Here is a 20108-nt window from a genome sequence, read left to right on the forward strand (position 1 = left end):
TTCTTTCTTTCTTTCTTTCTTTCTTTCTTTCTTTCTTTCTTTCTTTCTTCCCTTTTTTTAAATTTTATTAATCCTTACCTAAGGATATGTTTAGAAAGAGAGATAGAGATAGAGATAGAAAGAGAGAGAGAGAGACAGGGAGAATGAAAACTTAATCTGTTGCTTGTCTTATGTGCCCTGACTGGGGATTGAACCCACAACCTTTTAGTGTATGGGGACAACACTCCAACCCACTGTGCCACCCAGTCAGGGCCAGAAAGTGCTTTCAAGTCTAGTTCTGTCACTAAGCAGCTATGTGACTTTAGAGGAATTTCTCACCTAGCTAGGCTTCAATCTCCCTTTTATAAAAAAAAAGAATAGGATCAATTAGATATCCTCAAAAGGACTCTTTTGTGCTCACATTCCTTGTATAGGATGCTTTATACTATAGCCTCGGAGAAAGGAAGAGGCTGAACCTGTAGTCTCTTCTGTTTTCTCAAAGGCCCCGAGAGGTGAAATTTGATATAAGTGCCTCAGTGAGTGTATGATGGGTAAGAAAGTAGGTAATATATCCCTCTGACTGATGATTGTTTTGAAGATTCTGAAAATTGTAATTGACTCTCTGCAATTGTAAGGTCTTGCCTTCTTTACACAGTTAAACAGGAAGTACAAACAGATGAACAAAAGAGATCCGAGAAGCACCACCGCTTCGGTAATTGTTCAGACGGAGACCGCCCAAAGAGAAAACACATGCTATTTCCCCTTCGCCTGACCAATTTGGCATTCAGAGTACAAGATTACAGGCGAGGGGCTGGGCCTCTCCAGGCAGGAACTGGAGTCAGACGCTTCCCTGCTACTTGCTGGGAGAGAAGAACATTAGGAATGCCTTTCAGTGCCTGCGTTCCTGAACTGTCCCTTAGAAGCCTGGCAGCTCGGGGAAATCCAGCCACAGCTCACCCACAACCTTGCAGGCGTCCTGATGCAGGCCAAATACTACAGCACGAACAACATGTTGGATGAGGAATGGGGCACCACCTTGAGCCTGCATTCTCAAGCCTCTACTCCAGCCCAGCGCCCAAAGCATGGGCACACAGGTACTCTGTCCTCTGGAGTCCAAATTGACCAGACCCTTGAGAAATGCATGAGATAAGCTACCTCTCCGAGGAATGTACAAAATAGGGGAAAGACACGTGAATGTTTTCATGATTTACAATCATGTGAACTGTTCACTTTCCACCACTTGTGTTCCACTTCCTTTAAGAATATCTGAAAAAAATTAAACTCAGTATATACTGAGTTTATACACTCAGGTGTTTGCTGTTCTAAGGTTCTCTTGCTGGCAGAGGGCTTTGCGGTTGAGGGTGTGTTGTTTTGACCAGTTAGGTATGTCATACAAAGTTGAGATTGTGTATACGAGTAAAGCGTTGTCCCTTCTCCTTCTCCCCATCCCACGAGGGCCAAATCCAATGCTGTTTTATTTACCATCTGTGATCTGCTCTGGAAAGTTAGATTTTTAAAGGCTACCTTTTGGTTAGTTTTGAACTCATGGCTTTGGAGGAAGTTTTCCAAGCAGATACACCAAACCTGGTGTTTTGCTATAATTGTTCTGCACCCTGAAGTTGTGAGGCCTTTGGAGAGTCCTATCAACATCAACTGTTTGGCTTTATCATCTGTGGAATGAAGGGGATTAAAGCAAATGCCTCTTAGGGTCCCTTCAACTCTGACATTCTGTGATTCAGTGATTTAAATGGTGCCTTCAGGTGCAATTACATCCTATTTCTTCCTTCCCCTTTGTTCTATTGAGTTCCAGAATATTATTGAGATGATTGAATTGAATTACAAAAATATTTAATTTCAGTTACGTTTAGCTTCCATCTGATGCTTTTATTTCCAATAATTTACCCTGTGACATGTTAATAAAATATTATATATATATATATATATATATATATATATATTTTAATGTTAGTATATATTTTTCAGTCCATAGAAGAGATAGTTCATATATGTAGAGAAGGATCTTTTTTGTTATTGTTGTTAATCCTCACCTGAGTTATTTTTCCATTTATTTGCCTCTCGCACTCAGGATGGCTAGGGCTAGAGAAAGATCTTATTTCCCAGGCAACTCAGCCAATCTAAGGCAGACATGTGTGCTGAGGTCTAGTAAAAAGGCCTCATACTGTCATACTGTCATGTAGATGAGACTAGATTCTAACACCTGGAAAGTCACTTACTAACTGTGTGATATTGGACATGTTACTTAAGTATTCTAGGCCTCAGCTTCTTCATTTATAAAATGCTAGTGGTGATAAATATTTAGACATTGATTATTACGTGTCTGGCATTGTTTTAAGTGCTTTATACATATTACTGGTATTTCATATGAACTTATAACAATGTTACATAGAAGTAGCAAAACCTCTCTTATAAGGTGGCTGTTAGTACTAAGGTTGATGAGCTGTGCAAAGTCCTTGGTACACTGCAGGCATACCAAACATGTGAGGGTTTTTTCTTTTTTTCTTTTTACTATTCCATTCCTGGAGAATTCCTGAAGTGTTTTGTTTAACATTTTTGTGTCAGTCTGTATCAGAGAGATCCTTGTTCGAAGTCTGGATCTGAACGTGCCCTCCCTCTCTTGACCATATCCAGGTTGTCTTCCCTTTTGTGAATCTGCGCACACACTTTTCCCCTGCTCTCTTCCATTTCTCTTCATCTAGGTTTTCTTCCTTTCTCCTCTAAAGTTTTCCACACACTTTCTATTTATGGAATGATCTGCCTCCCGAGACTCACTGATGTGGCTTCCCGTAACCTGTGAGGGGAGCCTGGGGGATTTCCAGCCTCCTTGATGTAAAACACAGTGGCGACTTTGGGATGTCAGCCTCTGCGGCCACTGGATATGTGCAATAGGATATGATATGTTTTCCTCCAACAGATCCTGTGAAGAGATGGCCCTTAGGGCTGTGGTTTTTAAGTGGCTTGTGTTTAACTTCATTTTTCACTTTTGACAAGAGCCAGGAACTCTCACAGGATTAGTGATCAGCATAATCAGGAACAGGGTGTACAAATAAGTTCTCTAGAGCTTGGAGGGTGGAGAGGGAAGGGTAAGGGATAAAATACTACTGAAACATCTGGCAACTTTTTTTGTAAGAAGTGGAAATTGAAACACTAGGAGTAGAGGCTAAAAGCAGTGTCTTCCAGGAAAACATCTGAAAATAGTTATTTTACCCTACGTATATGATGTCTTGTTTTCACCTTGTGATAATGCAGACATTTAGAGCGATGTCCCAAAAGAAGTCTAATTATTTCTCAGGAAAATAGGTTTGAAATATTCTTGCTCTTAAAAAAACAGAGTAAAAATCACTCTGGGATTTTTATTTTTTGGCAATGCAGATGATTCAGATTCCACATCATTTATGGCAGAATTATAACTGGAATATTTTAGAATTAACACAAATAAACAATATACATTCATTTATTTTCTAAACTTTCATCTTTTCAATATAAAGTTATGTATGCTTTTTTTTTTTCTAAACAATTATAAAGATAGAAAGCAAAGATATAAGGTAATACCCTCATGCCTTCTTCCCACAAATTATATTGGGGGTTATGCTACCCTAGGCCTGTTGCGAAGTACAGGATATAATGCCAAATATGATATGACCTCTGTTTATGCGGAAACTTAACGTCTAATACAGTTCTCAACTCAGCAATAACTGTGGTAAGTGCCATGACGAAAGCATTCACCTGGTGCAATGGAGACCTTGGTTGCCTCTATCGGGTAAGGGTCAAAGGGATCAGGAAAGTTCTGAGAGAGGGAGTGACCACTGAGCTGAGTTGACTTTAAGATGTTCCTCATGGTGCGGAAGCAGAAATGGGAAGGTTTAAGAGGCTGGGGCCTCACAGGCAGACAGACACCTGGTACAAAAGCCAAGGAGTCTTCGATAACTTCGTTTGTCAGAGAACTATAAGCGGTATATGACGGCTCAGAAGTGAAGTTGGAGGGGGGCTTGATCAGAGGCTAAGTCTGGAAAGGCAAGGAGGACCTATTGTGTCACACGGAGGTATTTTGATTCTATTCAGTGGGTAAAATGAGTTAACTAAAGGATCTAAACGGGTAGGAACATAATCAACTTTGTGTTTTCGGAAGACCATCTAAGTTGCCATGAGGAGGATAGATTGAAGGAGTATGAAACTGGATGAGCTGATACAGAGTTTGCACTAGTATGAGCATGGGATTTGGGAACCTGAACTGAGGTAGTACGGGAATGAGGAGGCAGGATCAGATCTGAAAGATGTTAAGGAGGTAGAATTTAAATTATTGGTGACAGGTTACAAGTGGGAAGACAAAGGGAGAACATAGGTTGGCTAAGTTCCATCTGATAGTATGCTGGTGATGCTGCCATTATCTGAGGTGGAAACTACAGAAAGAAGAGGAAAGATAATGAATTCAGTTTGAGTCTGAGATGCTAGATGAGAAGGGACATGCAGTTGGTGCTGCCCAAAGACACTTGTACTAGTATCTATCCTAATAAAAGGGTAATATGCTAATTAGACCAGGAGACCTTCTGGATGTCCTTCTGGACAAAGCCATGGTGGCAGGACCAAGGCAGAGGCGTTTAGGGGTGATCAGGCCAGGAGGGGAGGGCAGTTGGGGGTGATAAGGATGACAGGGAGGGGGGCAACTGGGGGCAAGCAGGCTGGCAGTGGGGGCCAGTTGGGGTGAGCAGACCGACGGGGGGGGGCAGTTGGGGGCAAGCAGGCCTGCAAGGGGGGGCGTTGGGGGTGAGCAGGCTGGTGGGGGGGCAGTTAGGGGCAATCAGACCAGTGGGGGGGCAGTTGGGGGCAAGCAGGCCAGCAAGGGGGGGCAGTTGAGGGTGAGAAGGCTGGCGGCGGGGGGGGGGGCAGTTGGGGGCAAACAGGCCAGCAGGCAGAGTGGTTAGGGGCAATCAGGCAGGGAGGCAGGTGAGTGATTAGGAGCCAGTGGTCCTGGATTGTGAGGGGGATGTCCGGCTGCCTATGGGATTGGACCTAAACTGGCAGTCGGACATCCCCCAAGGTCCCAGATTAAAGAAGGTGCAGGCCGGGCTGAGGGCCACCAGCCTCCCCCCCCCCCGCCCCCCGCATGAATTTTGTGCACCAGGTCACTAGTATACAGTATGTAGATCGGAAGTAAGGATTCTGAGCTACATATTTATGTGAAAATTGTCAACATTTAGGTAGGAATTACTAGTAAACTTTCTGAAAATGAGTGATATCACTGAGGAAGAGAATGTTAAATGAAAAGACAAAAAGAAAGTGAGAAGAAGAATGCCAACGAGAGAATTTTAGGGAATACAATATTGAGGGGAAGGATGAGCAAGAGATTTCAATAAGAGCTACTAAGAATGAATGGTGGACAGTGGTAGAAGTGGACCAGGAGAGAGAGTCATCGGGAAGCCAAGAGACAGTAACTTCAAAAGAAATGGAAAAGTCAACAGTAGTGAATAGTGAATTTTAAAAATAATAATGAATGCTGCCGAGAGTTTAAATAAGAGGAGTGCTAAAAACAATGTATTGTTTTAACAATAAGAAGGAAACTAGATTATTGCTATTTTTTTAATAGCATGAGTATGAAAGCAACTAGTAGTTAAGTAGGAAAATAAATGTTTGTCATTTTCCCATTTTTTAAAATGTTTTCTCTTCTTTTATGAGGAGCCTAGGTATAAAGAGAAAAAATAAAGTGTTAGAGCTGAGTATTATGGGATTGCATGAATACTTTTAAAAAATTATTCTTAAGGTGTAGGAGACTCTAATTCAATTGTAGCTTTAAAAAATACAGTTGGAATACTTCACAGTAATAATATACTAGAGTGAGAGCAAATGAAATAACTGATAATTCAAAGTGCCTGCTAAAGATTAAATATAATCCAACAAAAGACTCTGAAAACCTATTTTGGTTTAAGGAGAAAAATTATTGATAAATTCAAGTTTTCACTTTTCCTTATTCATATTAATTACAATATTCTCCAATTTGTCTTAGGCTTTTAGCTTTATTTTCTCATCTCCAACATAACCCCTTCCTTGAAGAGTTATGGCATAAATCACATCTAATCAATTCAATAAAACTTTAATGCATACCTACTCAATATGAAACCTTATTCATGGGGTCCCTGAGCCTGGCATGAGGGAATCAGGCTGAAACTGGCAATCGACATCCCCCGAGGGGTCCCAGAGTGCAAGAAGGCACTCTGCAAAGTTGCTGTCCTTTGGCAGCTCTTGCATTGAGTGTCTGCCCCCTGGTGGTCAGTGTGAGTCATAGCTACCGGGCGGTCAGGTGGTCGGGCAGTTGGCTGATCACTCAGGCTTTTATATAGAGGCCCGATGCATGAAATTTATGCAAGAGTAGTCCTTCCTTCCCCCAGCTGCAGGCACCAGCTTCCCTCTGGCACCCAGGACCCTGGTTTCCCTCATAGCCCTGGCTTCATCTAGAAGGCAGTCCGGAAGGACTTCTGGAAGGACATCTCGTCTAATTAGCATATTATGCTTTTATTATTATAGATAGATGTTATGTAGTGCTATGAAATATATGTAGGAGGCCACAAAAGCAAATAGGCATGAATAACTTACTGTGTTATTCATGAGCATATCTTTGAAGGAGGTGACATTTGATCTGGTCTGTAAGGTTGAATCCAAGTTTTGCAGATAGAGCAAGATGAGGCACTGGGTGGCTTTTCCATTGTGAATACCACATGTGCAAAGGTAAAAACAGAGAGGTAAGGAACTAGCTTGGTGCAGTGTGTTAATGGTTAAAATTAAGAATGACTAGAGTTCAGAGGGAAAAGTTGAAGTGTTAGTTTTGGATTGGAATTTAGATCAGGATAAGACAATTTTGGAAATTATCAACAGTGTGAAACATGGTGACAAGGTAGACTATGGGGAATGTTAGTCCTTGAAGGGAGGGGTGAATGAGGAAGATCTGGGCAGATAAGGCAAAATGTAGGATGAGATCCTACTATGCAGGGGTTTATAGAGTATGCTAAGAAACTTTGTTTCTTAAAGAAGATATTACACTTATACTTTATAAAGTTCACTTTGGTGATAGAGTAAAAATGTATTATTTAAAGTGCGTCTTATTGAGATATTTCACAATATAGAAGTGGAAATTCACAAGTGATAAAACTCTAGAGTCTTTCTATGATTCCGTATGGAACTGCCATATAAGGCAAATATTAATGTGAGGTTTGTTGGGAGGAGAAGAAAATGATTTAAAACATTCAGCTCTGGCCCTAGCCAGTTTGGCTCAGTGGATAGAGCGTCAGCCTGCGGACTGAAGGGTCAAGGCTTCAATTCAGCTCAAAAGCATGTACCTCAGTTGCAGGCTCGAACCCTGGCCCTGGGTGCAAGAGGCAACCAATTGATGTGTCTCTCACATTGATGTTTCTCTCTCTCTGTCTCTCCCCCTCCCTTCCACTCTCTCTAAAATAATCAATGGAAAAATATCCTAGGTGAGGATGAACTAAAAAACAACAAAAAAACAAAGCTAAACAACAGCAGCAAAAGAACATTCAGCTCTAGAACAAGAGTACTTAGAGTGTACTTCTGGCTCTATCACGGACTAGCTGCTCAACCCCAAGCAACGAAGTGACTCCCCAGCACTTCAGGTTTCTTATCCAAATAAAGGAAACATGCATTCTCATGAACCATGAAGAGTGCTCTCAGCCCACAGAGCCTTGAGCGCTCTCCCATGAGGGGCTTACTATGTGCCACATGTGAAAATTAAGGAAACAAGAAGTTGCTAAAAAAAAAAAAAACCCACACTTAAAATTTAAAAATTTTAAAGCTATAATCAAAGATCAGGTGTGAGCTAGCAATAACTGAAAAATGTTGAAAAGAACAGAGACCTAAAGGATGAGCTATGTATTTCCTGAAATATTCAGTGTCACCAGTTTAGCCCATTTCTCTGTGGGTCCTGGTTCACAGGGACGTATACAGTGTGGTGTTAGGCACGACAATATGATCCTGGCTCTGCCACTAGTTTGCAATGTGGCTTTGAGCACATTTTTGAACTCTCTTTGTCTCTTCCAGCTTTTAGGATCCCTTTCATTTTGGAAGCATACTAATAGGTTAATTTAGTCATGTCTGTTTCATTTTTTTTATAGAGCCAAGGAATGGAGGTATATAAAATGTCCCCTCTCTGATGCCTGATGAAGAGTAACTTGCTTGGTGTGACAACTCTCTTCATCCACAAAGTTTCTTATAACTAAAGGAATTTGTGTTCAAAATTTGACCTTAGCACTGTAACCTTTTATAGAATAGTTATAGTAAGAGGATACAGGAAAGGCTGTTTTTTTTCTATATATATCTTATTATTCCTAGGGATGTTTATATCATTCCTTGGCCTGTCCACACCTTTTTCTAAACATGCCTCAGGAGACAGCATCAGAATTCTCTTCCAAAAATTAGAGACACAATGAAGCCAAGCCAAACGCAAGCAACTCCAAGCAGCTTATTTTTCTTAGTTTAGGGTGGGAGTGATCCCTAGAGAGAGAGATCACATTATAAGCAGCACACTTGGATTAAAACTCAGGAATATTAAAACCATAGTTAGGAAAAAATACCTACAGGGAGTGAGCGAAAAAGAAAAAGTGCAATTTGAAACTTCATAGTCTCTCCATCATGAAGGTCTGGTTTCTTAGAAGTGACTACACCTGGTATAGAAACCCCCCAGGGCAGTGATGGCGAACCTAGACACGCGTGTCAGAGGTGACACGCGAACTCATTTTTTTGGTTGATTTTTCTTTGTTAAATGGCATTTTAATATATAAAATAAATATCAAAAATATGTCTTTGTTTTACTATGGTTGCAAATGTCAAAAAATGTCTATATGTGACACGGCACCAGAGTTAAGTTAGGGTTTTTCAAAGTGCTGACACGCCGAGCTCAAAAGGTTCGCCATCACTGCCTTAGGGTTTTCTTTCTCTGGGTCTTTAGATAGAACAGGAAGCTATTTTAAATACTGAGGGAGAAAAAGTGGAAGGGAAGAAGGAAAGAAGAGAGAGGGAGGGAGAGAATGGCTGAGGGAGAAAGAGAAAGAGAGAAGAGTCAGAGTAGAAATAATTCCAATTGATCCGGGAAAAATGATTCCTTTGAAATGAGATTATATGTATATGACAGTAATTGAGCTTATTTCAACTGATGTCTATGGGCTAAAAGAACAATAATCTTTTCCAAAAAGGAGCTTACTTTCTACTGGGGTTTGACAGATATAAACCAAAAGAAGTAAGATATGTAATATATCTGATGGTAATAAGAGATGTGGAGAAAAACAAAGCTAACATGGTATTTGGTCCACATGTGCACGTGTTTCTCTGGAATCTAGACATACCCACCTGGTTGATGTTCCTTGGCAACATAGAACTTTAAAAAGACAAGGTTTGGAGAATTTGTTTAGACTTGTTCTTTTATGCTCTGCTGCTCTGAGATACTCCTAATGACAATGCCTTGAGAAATCAACAATTTCCAGGAAAACTTAGATCAAAGCACACAGGCCAGATCTCAGATCTGTTCATGGTTCAGAATCTCACATGTCAATGGCTAGAAGCCAGTACAGCAGGAGATGAATTTAGCTGAGTCTGCCCTCTGCTGACAGAAAGGTTGCTGAAAAGTCAGTTGATTTTAAAAAGTCTATCTGTAAGGTTTAACTTTAGATAATCTTCTGTGTCTTTGTAAAAATTATGTAGTTTAAGAAATAGTAATATTTTTTTTTATAATTTCACTCTTCATTCATTTACTCATTAAAAATGTATCCAGCCCTAATGTGCCAGGCACTATTTTCAGTACTAGAAATACACTGGTGAACAAGATAGACAAGATCACTTCTTAAATGGAGTATACATTTAAGGGGGAGGAGATAGAGAAAAACAAACAAATCCATGAAAATAACACCTAATAATCTTGGTTTTAAAAATCAGACACAATGGGGTAGTGTGCTAGAGATGGATGCATGGACATCTACTAAGGAAGTGCCATTTAAACTGAAAGCTGAATACCAGGAAGTAGCCTACCAATAAACTCATCAGAGGACTAATTACTACTGGGGTAGAGGCAGAGCTAGCACAAAGGCACTGGGACAAGCTTGTTTGTTTCAAGGATAAACAGAGGTCACTGGAGTAGAGCATTTGCCTGAGGGCTGAGTAGTACAAAAATGATGAGTCATGTAGGTTCTAGACCAGTGGTTCTCAACCTTCCTAATGCCATGACCCTTTGATACAGTTCCTCATGTTGTGGTGACCCCCAACCATAAAATTATTTTCGTTGCTACTTCATAACTAATTTTGCTACTGTTATGAATCGTAATGTAAGTATCTGATATGCAGGATGTATTTTCATTGTTACAAATTGAACATAATTAAAGCATAGTGACTAATCACAAAAACAATATGTAATGATATATATTTTCCGATGGTCTTAGGCGACCCCTGTGAAAGGGTCGTTCAACCCCCAAAGGGGTCGCGACCCACAGGTTGAGAACCACTGGTCTAGATGAAAAAGGCTCTTATAGAATTTTATTCTAAATGCAATAAAGGTATTGGAAGTGTTTTAAGTCTGGAAGTACCATAATCAAATTTCCATTTTTTTTTAAAAAGAGCAATCTGAGTCTTTATGAAAAAGACTTGGATTTTACTCAACTTGTAATGCAAACTATTGAAAGTTTTTATGAAGATGATTACTAAGAGAAATTAAGATTCACATTTTAAAATATATCAATGTCTGTTCCTTTTTTACTTAATTTCCCAACTAGATTGTAAGTTCCAAAGGATAGTGATGATATTTTCTATTTCTATACATCTTTACCACTTATCATCCCCTATTTGGAAATAATGTTTGGTACAAATTTCTGTACATAGAATAAATTCTGTAGAGGAATTTTCTAAAGAGGAAATGAAATTATGTTTCTTTAATCTTTTTGTTTTAGAACCTGACTTGAATTCCTGATGAAGTGAAACTCACAAGTCATAAAGAGATCAGTTTGTTTTAGGGTTTCTCTCTCCCTTTCTTTCATTTTAATCACATTGCTAGATGCTACCTGCACCTTATCAGGGAGTCTTCCTTGTCAGATTCATAGGTTCATTCAGATTGATAGCTGATCTCATTAGGTGACAGGTTTACTTCCCCTAAGCAGAGCCCCTAAAATTACTACATGGTAAACTTGTGGGGGTGTGAACAAGGGATGTTGTCTATAAGCTTTTTTATTACTTAACTAGAGGCCTGTTGCACAAAATTAGTGCACGGATGGGGTCCCTAGGCCTGGCCGGCAATCAGGGCCGATTGGGGCCAGGCTGATCAGGGCCAGGCCGGAGAGGAGGCAACAGTCGCCGGGCTGTGTGTGGAAGGAATGGATGCCAGACTCTGATGCTGCCATGGTCAGCACCCTGCCACTGTGCAGTTCCCCTCCTTACTCCCTCCTTCCCTCACTGCCACACTGTCACCACAGTGGGCCTGTGGCAGGCTGATCAGGGCCTGCTGGCTGCGGGAGGGGAGATGGGGTGAGAGGTTGGCCACCAGCCTCAAGGAGGGAGCCAGCCCTCAGCTCCTATGGGAAAGGGGCTGTGTCTGCCACCATCCATCCCCAGTTCCCTGTCTCAGCCCAGGGGCCAGGGGGAGGGACCTCGGGAGGTTGGCTGGCCAGGGGAGGTTGGCTGTTGGAGCGCACTGACCACCAGGGGGCAGCTCCTGCATTGAACATCTGCCCCCTGGTGGTCAGTGTGCATCATAGCAGTGAAGTCATCCAGCAGTGCAGTCATTTTGGTAGCTTAGACTTTTATATATATAGACTAGATGCTCGATGCACAAAATTTGCACAAGGGGCTCAGCCCTCAGAGCCCCAGTCAGCCCTAGTAGCCCCTTGCAGACTCAGCCTGCCCTTGCAGGCCCGGCTTTGTCTGGAAGGTCATCTGGAAGGTTGTCCTTTACAGTTATTTTGCTGTTCAGTCTAATTAGCATATTAACTCTTTATTATATAGGATTGGCTCAAAATTGGATCTATCCTTGAGAAATTGATGATCATGTTCCTTTTTCTTTTCTTTTTTTAAAAATATGTTTTTGATTTTTATAGAGAAAGGAGGTAGAGGAAGAGAGATAGAGAAACACCGATGAGAGACAAAGATGATCAGCTGATTCCTGCACACGCCCTACTGGGAATTGGCCACAACCCAGGCATATGCCCTGGCCAGAAATTCAGCTGGCAATCCAACTGGCAACTTTTTGGTGCACTGTTCGATGCTCAACTAACTGAACCATAGTGTAATGATTTGTTTCTCTATAATCTATTTTTGGAGAGCTATAAATTGAAAGAACAAATAGAATCCTTACAAAAGAGGGACTTTCAACAAAGAAATCCCTAAGAGAAACAGTAAAATAATTTCTCATTATTGATATGCAATTTGTGTTTTGGAAGAAGCATATGAAACTTGGGAGGGATGGTATTTTGCAAAAGTGACAAAAAATTAATTTCATCTCTTCTTTGATGATGTAAAAAACTGTTCCTCCTTACGGCATTTACATGAGATTCTTTTGTAACTCAAATTTTGATTAAAATAAAGTTATACAGACAAAGATATATAAAGATAGTAGTAATGCATAACTTGATTCACTGCAAAGTAAGACTGTGTGGGTGTGGGGGATAGAAATGGGCGGGGCTGGTAAAAAGAATCTAGCCAGGGAACCTGAGGCTTGGCCTGGAGCATTGCGGTCATGTTTCTGAGGGCAGGAAGAATGTTATCTAGTCCCTGAGTACTGTTGTTCTGCAGGATTTGTTCTTTCCCAGAACCAACTCCTCTCACTTGCTTGCAGCTGACATACATCCCAGAGAAAAAAAACAAAAAGACACGCACAAAAAAAACCCACCCTGTCTTTTCTTTTGTTCCCTGCAGAGCAGCCACCTCCCTCTTCAGCATGGCGTCCAGTGGCCCTGATCCTGGTCATTTTGTGCCTGGTGCTGCTGGTTGGCCTGGCAATACTGGGGTTTGTGTGTAAGTCTGCACTCTGACTTGGGGGAGGAGGACCCTGGCTCCAAGGTTTGTCTAGGATGAGAAATATTTGTTATGATATTTATTTATTTATTTATTTATTTATTTATTTATTTATTTAGACTTCTAGAGCCTGTGAATAAATTCAAGGTACCTTGTTCTAAAGTACCTACTTAAACAGTAAGCAGTGGAAGAAACATTAAAATACAGAAATCAATTGCTAGCTAGATTTTTTTTTTCTTTATTGATCAAGGTATTACAAATGTGTCCTTATCCCCCAATTGTCCCCACATCCCCCCAGCTAGCTAGAGTTTTATGTTCTGTTTGAGATAAAAAGTTTTTGTTTAAATATGCCAATATTTAAAATCAACTATTATTAACAAATGCATGCTGCAGCTTCTTCCATTTCACAAAAGATTTGAGATAATCGTTTCCACCATTAGCATGCCTGGCTCCGTGGGCTAATACAGGGGGAGGAGGTTTCATTTATATCCCACCCTCACAATATATGGAGAAAGACCAGGTCTCTAATCACTGCAATATTTTTCAAAAGGACCAGGAAGTTATACTATCATTTTGTGAAAATTTATGAAAATCAAAAAAGGAAAAATGCATGCATAAAATTCTTTAAATTTCAAACTAGTAAGGATAAGTTCAAAAACTTAAAAAGGAAGTGGACACATCTGCTTCATCAGATCATTACAGCCATGTTCCCTGAAACAGGTGAAAAAGGTGGTTCAAAATAAAAGGTTACATTGATGAGCAGGTTTTAATGTAAAAAAAAAAATTCACACAAATTTGCAAACTTTTGCCATCTTAAATTTTAAAATAAAAAAAGTAGTTTCTGCCCTGATCCCAAAATTTCTACTTTTTTTTAATCTAACTATTGTTTTGCAACCACCATTCTTTTTAAGGATATAAAGCAACTTCTATGATTCATAAAGGATTTCTTTTTCATAAAGGATTTTTGCATTTAGAATTAGAAACCTGGGGTTTAAACCTGAGTGCTGAACATTTTTAATCAAATGATAGTAACTTATTCTTACTGAGTCAAACCGCAAATGTATACAAACATAGAAATTATAATATGACCATTTTAATGCCTGAATGAGATAATGTATAGTATATTGTCGATGCTCAATATAATGGACAAAGGATAAATGGATTTGCGGGTGTAGGATGAGTAATGATTTTAGAATATACAAAAATATTTTTTAAACAGTAACTATGGTTAAGGAATTTATTCCTGAAGTTAGAAATTGTTGCTATGACTCCATATTTTCTGATAAGGAAACAGACTTGGAGAAAGTAACTTGAACACAGAAATACAATTTCTTATGTACCACAGCCCAAACTTGAATATAGGTAATAAGGGATCTCAGAGCCTGCGATCATGAACAAGATACTGTTTTGTCTTTCCCATATGTAGAAAATAGACATGGAAATAAAGAAATAAAGTGTCCAGTCTGACTTGGTAACGTGGCTTAGTTTTTCAGTTCTACCAGCTCTCCAATACTCAGAAAGACAGCATTAATGAACTGGAAGAAAGATCGGGGAATCTCTCCCAACAACTGCAATCTCTCCAAGCCCAGAACAGGAAGCTTGTAGAAACTCTGCAGCAGGTGGTTGAAAAATACTGTCGTGAGCTTTATAACAAAACTGGAGGTGAGTCCTGATCACTGAGCTCTCCTACCTTCAGGATATCTGTCACTATAGGGCTGACTTTCCCATCAGTGGACCTGGGAACCAATATATTAATTAATTGGGTGTATTATTTAACTAGTTGTCTGGAAAACTTAATAGTTTGGGCATCCAGATCATGTCCAATTATTGGAATCATTTAGCTCAAATACATCTGTGTTACAACACATGAAGGGATTCTTGAAATTCAGACATTTTAGACAATGCAAGAGGCCTAAGAAGTGAATATAACTGCGTATTTAAGGAATAATAAAGGAGCCTGTGTACCTGGACCAGAGCGAGTGAGTAGAAAACTAATAGAAGATGAGGTCGAGATTATTTATGGCTTAGGGGACATTGTAAGGGATTTGGCTTCCATTTGGAGCAAAAGGAGAATTTATCACAGGATCTTGAGCATAGGAAATACATGTCTGACATGAATTTTAAAAGGCTCATTCTGCAAATATGTTGAATACACGCTGGAAGAGGGAAGGATAGAAACAGAGAAATCATGTAAGAGATGGCTATTGCAGTAATCCAAGTAAGAGGATAATGGTGGCTCAAACTAGGATATGATCAGTGGAGATGAACGCATGATGTAATAAATGGGTTGTGAGAGAAATAAAGGAGTCAAACATACCTCCAGAGTTTTTGAGCAAAGCAACTAGAAGCATAGAGATGTGATCAAGTGAAATGGGGAAGAATTCTGTGGTTATAAAAGGGAAGGTTAGAAACCAGGAATGCCATTTTGGGCAGGTTGTATTTGAAATATAATCTAGATATCCAAGTGAAGATATGAATAACCAGTTTGTTATATAAGAGATAAGGTCTAGGCCAGAAATACAAAATGACTTACAAAGAAATCTAAATTACTTATTTGCTTAAAACTTTGTTTTACCTTATGAAATATTTCTAGTATACAGAAAAATACAAGCAATAATATAATATCTATTTGTATTGACCACTCAGATTTCAATGTTTACATTTTGACACTGGATTGTCTTGAAAGTAAAGATATTTTTATGGAATTATTGAGTTTCCATCATACCATATACCAATAAGGGACTCGGTTACAGGTCCCCAACCCTCAGAGGCCAAGGCCATGTTTCCACATAGATATAGCTGTCAGGGCTTAGTTCCTATATTTACAACCACTACCCCCAGTAGTTCATCTCACCCTTGACCTCCGTACTTAATTCTCTAACTTTGATGTCCATCTTAACTTCTGATACATGGATATTTACCATTATAATTCATACTTGGCTAAGTATTTAAGTATTTTTTTTCTAAAATTTTATTTATTTGTGTTTAGAAGGAAAAAGAGTTCATATCCTATTGGTATATATTGCATTTAAAAACCCCATTTCCTATTATATAACAGGATTTTGAAGAAGAAAATTATTAAAACTTCAATTGTTTCTTAAGTACAATGTATGTTGAGTTCCTGAACATATGAAAAGTTCTGTATGTATTGGACATCCTCTCTGTGTGCTAAATTGCACAGGGCAAGGAGCAAGGAAGTTCCAATCATTCATTGTTAGATTCCATATCCATGAAAGCAGGTAGTGTCTGTTTTAATTTCCACTGTATACTCAGGACCAATTATAATTCTTGGCGTAGTGGGTGCTAGGTAAACATTTGTAGTTATCATTGCCTCGGCAAATAATATCTAAGAGAAAGGGAATTCATTCTTTCTTGGGTCATCAAATACTATATAATTTCAAGAGAGGCAAGAAAACAGATCTATGTAGAAAATAACTTATTAAAATTGGTTTCTTTCCAAGAACATAGATGTAGCCCTTGCCCAGAAAATTGGAAATGGCATGGGGACAAATGCTACCAGTTCTATAAAAAGAGCAAGAGTTGGCAGGACTGTGACTCTTTCTGTATTGCTGAAAACGCAACCATGCTGAAGATAAACACACAAGAAGTGCTGGTAAGGTCCTGAGTTTTGGTCAACATTTGAAGTATTCTCAAAAAGATGTCTTTAAAGGAGAATAGTCTAAGGAGTCAAGGTCCACAGACTCTCCCACTTATTTCAATCAGGGAGTTATATCAATTTATACATATATATATATGTGCATGTATTTAAAAGTATATGTATGATCCCTGGCTGGGTGGCTTAGGTGGTGAGAACACCATCCCCTACACCTATAGGTTTTGTGTTTGATTCCCCATCAGGGCACATTTCTAGGTTGCAGGTTTGATCCCTATTCAGGGAGCATATGGGAGGCAACGGATCAATGTTCCTCTCTTACATCAACGTTTCTCTCTCTCCCCCTTCCTTTTTCTCTAAAACCAATAAAAAAAATCCTTATGTGAGGATTAAGTATATATATATATATATATATATATATATATATATGTGAAAATTTCTCTTTCTTCCCTTCCTACTCTGAGACATAAGTCATCTTCCAAATTCTTCTTTTTTCTCCTTTCGGTCAGTTGCTTCTGGATGTTTTTCTCAATGTTTATTTCTAAAAGTTACTTCCCCATTCCTGCATTTTTTTTCTTCCATTTCCCAGAATCACTTCACATCTCTTTGTAAATCTGCCTCCTGTATTTTTTTTTTTTATGTGTCTTACCCTGTGACTTGAAAATAACAGGTCACTTTAAAATCTTGTTTGATGTGCTTCTTTGTTTCAAAATATCAGTATATCTCCCATGTCCGGACAAATGAACTGACCTTAGCATAGATGCTTTCCTCTTAAATGAATTATTATCAATGTGAGGCAGGAGTCATGTCTTGTTCTCATATTAAAAGTGTTGGCTGCCACTACACATCTCTGTATATATATCCTATCTAATAAAGAGGGGATATGCTAATTGACCCTCATGCTGTCGCAAAGATGGCGGCACCCACAGCCAATAAGGAGGGAATATGCTAACTGACTGCCACACCCTCAAAGATGGCGGCACCCACAGCCAATAGGAGGGAATATGCTAATTGACTGTCACACCCTCAAAGATGGTGGCGCCCACAGCCACAAGATGACTGCACCCAGTCCCCTCAGCCCCGCTGGGGCCGCAGGCACACGACAAGGCCGGAGTCCTTCAGTCCCCTCAGCCGTTCAGCTGCCCAGGGCTGGCCCAAGGTGCAGGCAAGCCTCGGATGGCAGCTGCCCAGCCACCCAGGGCCGCCTGAGGCTCAGGTAACCAGGGCTGGCTGAGGCTTGCGCTGCCGGCAGTGGCAGAAGCAGAGGTGTGATGGGGTATTGCCATCCCCTGATCTCCGGGTCACCTCCCACCCCTGAGGGCTCCCAAACTGTGAGGGCAGGCCAGGCTGAGGGACCCCCCCGCTCCCGTGTATGAATTTTCAGTGCATGCACTGGACCTCTAGTATATATATATATATGTATTATAATATCTCTAAAAGCTGAACATTTTCTTGTGTGCCTTTGCAGCAGTTTGCCATGCCTCAGAGCTACTCTGAGTTTTTCTACTCTTACTGGATAGGGCTATCCCGCAACGGCAGTGACAAGCCCTGGCTGTGGGTGGATGGAGCATCTTACACTTCTGAACTGTAAGCCTTCAGAATATTTTGTGGGAAAGGCATGTAATAGAGAGTGTCAGGTCAACAAATTGGTTCAATGAGCATTAACTGAACATCTCCTTTGTATTGGATACTATGTTTGTAGAAGGATGTCCTGAGGCTGACAGATAAAAGTGTTAATAAAATTGTAGGAAATGGGAAATATACAACTTAATCATTTTTATCTTACAGTTAAATAAACTGAGTCACAGAGAAGGTAATTTTTCAGATGGCTGTAAAAGTACATGTTAAAGTTGGATTATAACATGTACCATAGTTTTAGATAGAAATAGTTTTTGTTGTTTTGGTTGACTTGATGCTTCAAAGAATGACCATGGAAATTGAGGGGCTGAAAAGAAAGTGGTTGTTGACTTTATCTTTCCAGTAAAATCATTCTGGGCATCTATTCTATAATTGTATCAAGCTAGGAATATTTCCTATGTACTGTCTGAGTGCTTAGTATTTCTTTCTATAAATAAAATATAATAAAGTTAACTTTTTTTTTTCTTTTTTAAGGTTTAAGATTAAAACAGATTTCACCAGTCCAGGAGACGGGGACTGTGTGACCATTCTCAGTGGAATGTTTTTCTCAAAGAACTGCGAAGAGTTGAGGCGGTGTGCGTGTGAAACAGTGGCGACCCCAGTCAAGTTAGAGAGACTCCCTTAGCGTCTGTGAATCATTCATTACATGTAGGTGATTGGCTCTCCAGCTGCGACTACAACTGCGTGCTCCCTCCCTTCAGAGAAACTGAAGATCAGAACAAAAGTCATTCTCTTTATGTGCACTTGTAATAGTCTGGTTTCAAACTATTCTCTTTCATTTGATCCATGTTTATGCAACAACACAACAAAAAGCCTGAGACATGCAAAGTCAATGCAAAGGATATCTGAGACATAGAAAAATGGAAAAAAAATCTGGAAAGGCAATTGCTCTGACCGGCACAAGAAGGATTTTCGTATTTCCTGCTCAAGATCACCAGTACTTCTGAGCTTGGAAGTTCATGCACATATGCACCAGTCACAAAGAAGTCCTGATTACATATCACCAACTGGCCCCTGAAATCCATAAGGTTGTTGTAATCCACCTTCTGGATTTTGAGATAACTTTCTAGTGTTCTTCTCTCTCAGCATTTAATACCATTTTTTGTTTCTATTTATTCCTTAATACTTGGAGTGAGAAACTTAAACAGAGGAACTAAATGCATGTAAGATCCTTTGCTCCAACAGTCAATTAGTCCATGAGAAATTAGCAATCATTTCTTACACTGAGCTAACAAATGCAAAACTAATTCATTTGGTTTGCTTAAGTTCATATTATTTTTCCTTCTCAGTTTCTTGATAGAGCCCCCATCTGCTCTGGCTAATTCTCTTTATTAGAATCTTAACTTTTACAAACATATCTCTCCATGTCTATTTAAGATTCCAATGATTGTCTCCTAGAAATTTCTTCTAGGATAGAAATAGTCTCAACTTGGTTCCATATCAGAATTACTATCCCTGATACTCCTTTCAGAGGGATTGGCAACCAGAACAAAAGTCAGTCTGTTTATGTGCATCTGGAATAGTTTAGTTTCAGTTCCTATTTTCTTCCATTTGATCCATGTTTATACCTTTCAGGTACTGGAGATTTAATAATAATAAACAATGTGAAGTGTGTGTGTGTGTGATTTTGAATGAATTTGTGACTTGGGGGAAAAGTCAGTTTGAAAATGCTCTTCAAAATATGATAGAAGTGTTTTGATTGTGCCTTATGAGACATTGCATGGGTTCTACAAGAGTACTGATTCTTTGATTATTTGAGAAAAATAAGAAGTCTTTGAGATGCATTCTGTCTTCCAAAGGATGGTTTTAAGACTTTTGTAAAAAATGAAATCCTTTGAAGCAAATTTGTCATCAGCACGTGGCTCAA

At 39.6% G+C, this 20108-nt stretch overlaps 1 protein-coding gene across 2 annotated transcripts; it reads left to right on the top strand.

Annotated features, from left to right (window-relative positions):
* The first annotated feature begins 571 nt into the window (after nucleotides 1–571).
* CLEC1A (C-type lectin domain family 1 member A) lies at nucleotides 572–19855 on the top strand. Of its 2 annotated transcripts, none has more exons than XM_036301561.1 (6): nucleotides 572–1073; nucleotides 12892–12990; nucleotides 14476–14652; nucleotides 16452–16603; nucleotides 18072–18190; nucleotides 18716–19855. In XM_036301561.1, the coding sequence occupies exons 1-6, from the start codon at nucleotides 959–961 to the stop codon at nucleotides 18864–18866; spliced, it is 813 nt and encodes a 270-aa protein (XP_036157454.1). In that variant the 5' UTR covers nucleotides 572–958; the 3' UTR covers nucleotides 18867–19855. The 2 variants fall into 2 exon arrangements, with proteins under 2 accessions (XP_036157454.1, XP_036157455.1); XM_036301562.1 differs by having other exon boundaries at nucleotides 18124–18190; nucleotides 18716–18779.
* The last annotated feature ends 253 nt before the right edge of the window (nucleotides 19856–20108 follow it).

The sequence above is a fragment of the Myotis myotis genome, unplaced genomic scaffold, assembly GCF_014108235.1.
Source record: "Myotis myotis isolate mMyoMyo1 unplaced genomic scaffold, mMyoMyo1.p scaffold_m19_p_3, whole genome shotgun sequence".
NCBI classification, from domain to species: domain Eukaryota; kingdom Metazoa; phylum Chordata; class Mammalia; order Chiroptera; family Vespertilionidae; genus Myotis; species Myotis myotis.

Excerpts from the sequence above, each read along its gene's own strand:
- CLEC1A (XM_036301561.1), top strand. The coding sequence starts at position 959 with ATGCAGGCCAAATACTACAGCACGAACAACATGTTGGATGAGGAATGG. Across the intron at positions 1,074-12,891 it reads CCCAAAGCATGGGCACACAG|AGCAGCCACCTCCCTCTTCA; the intron begins GTACTCTGTCCT and ends TGTTCCCTGCAG. Across the intron at positions 14,653-16,451 it reads GCTTTATAACAAAACTGGAG|AACATAGATGTAGCCCTTGC; the intron begins GTGAGTCCTGAT and ends TTTCTTTCCAAG.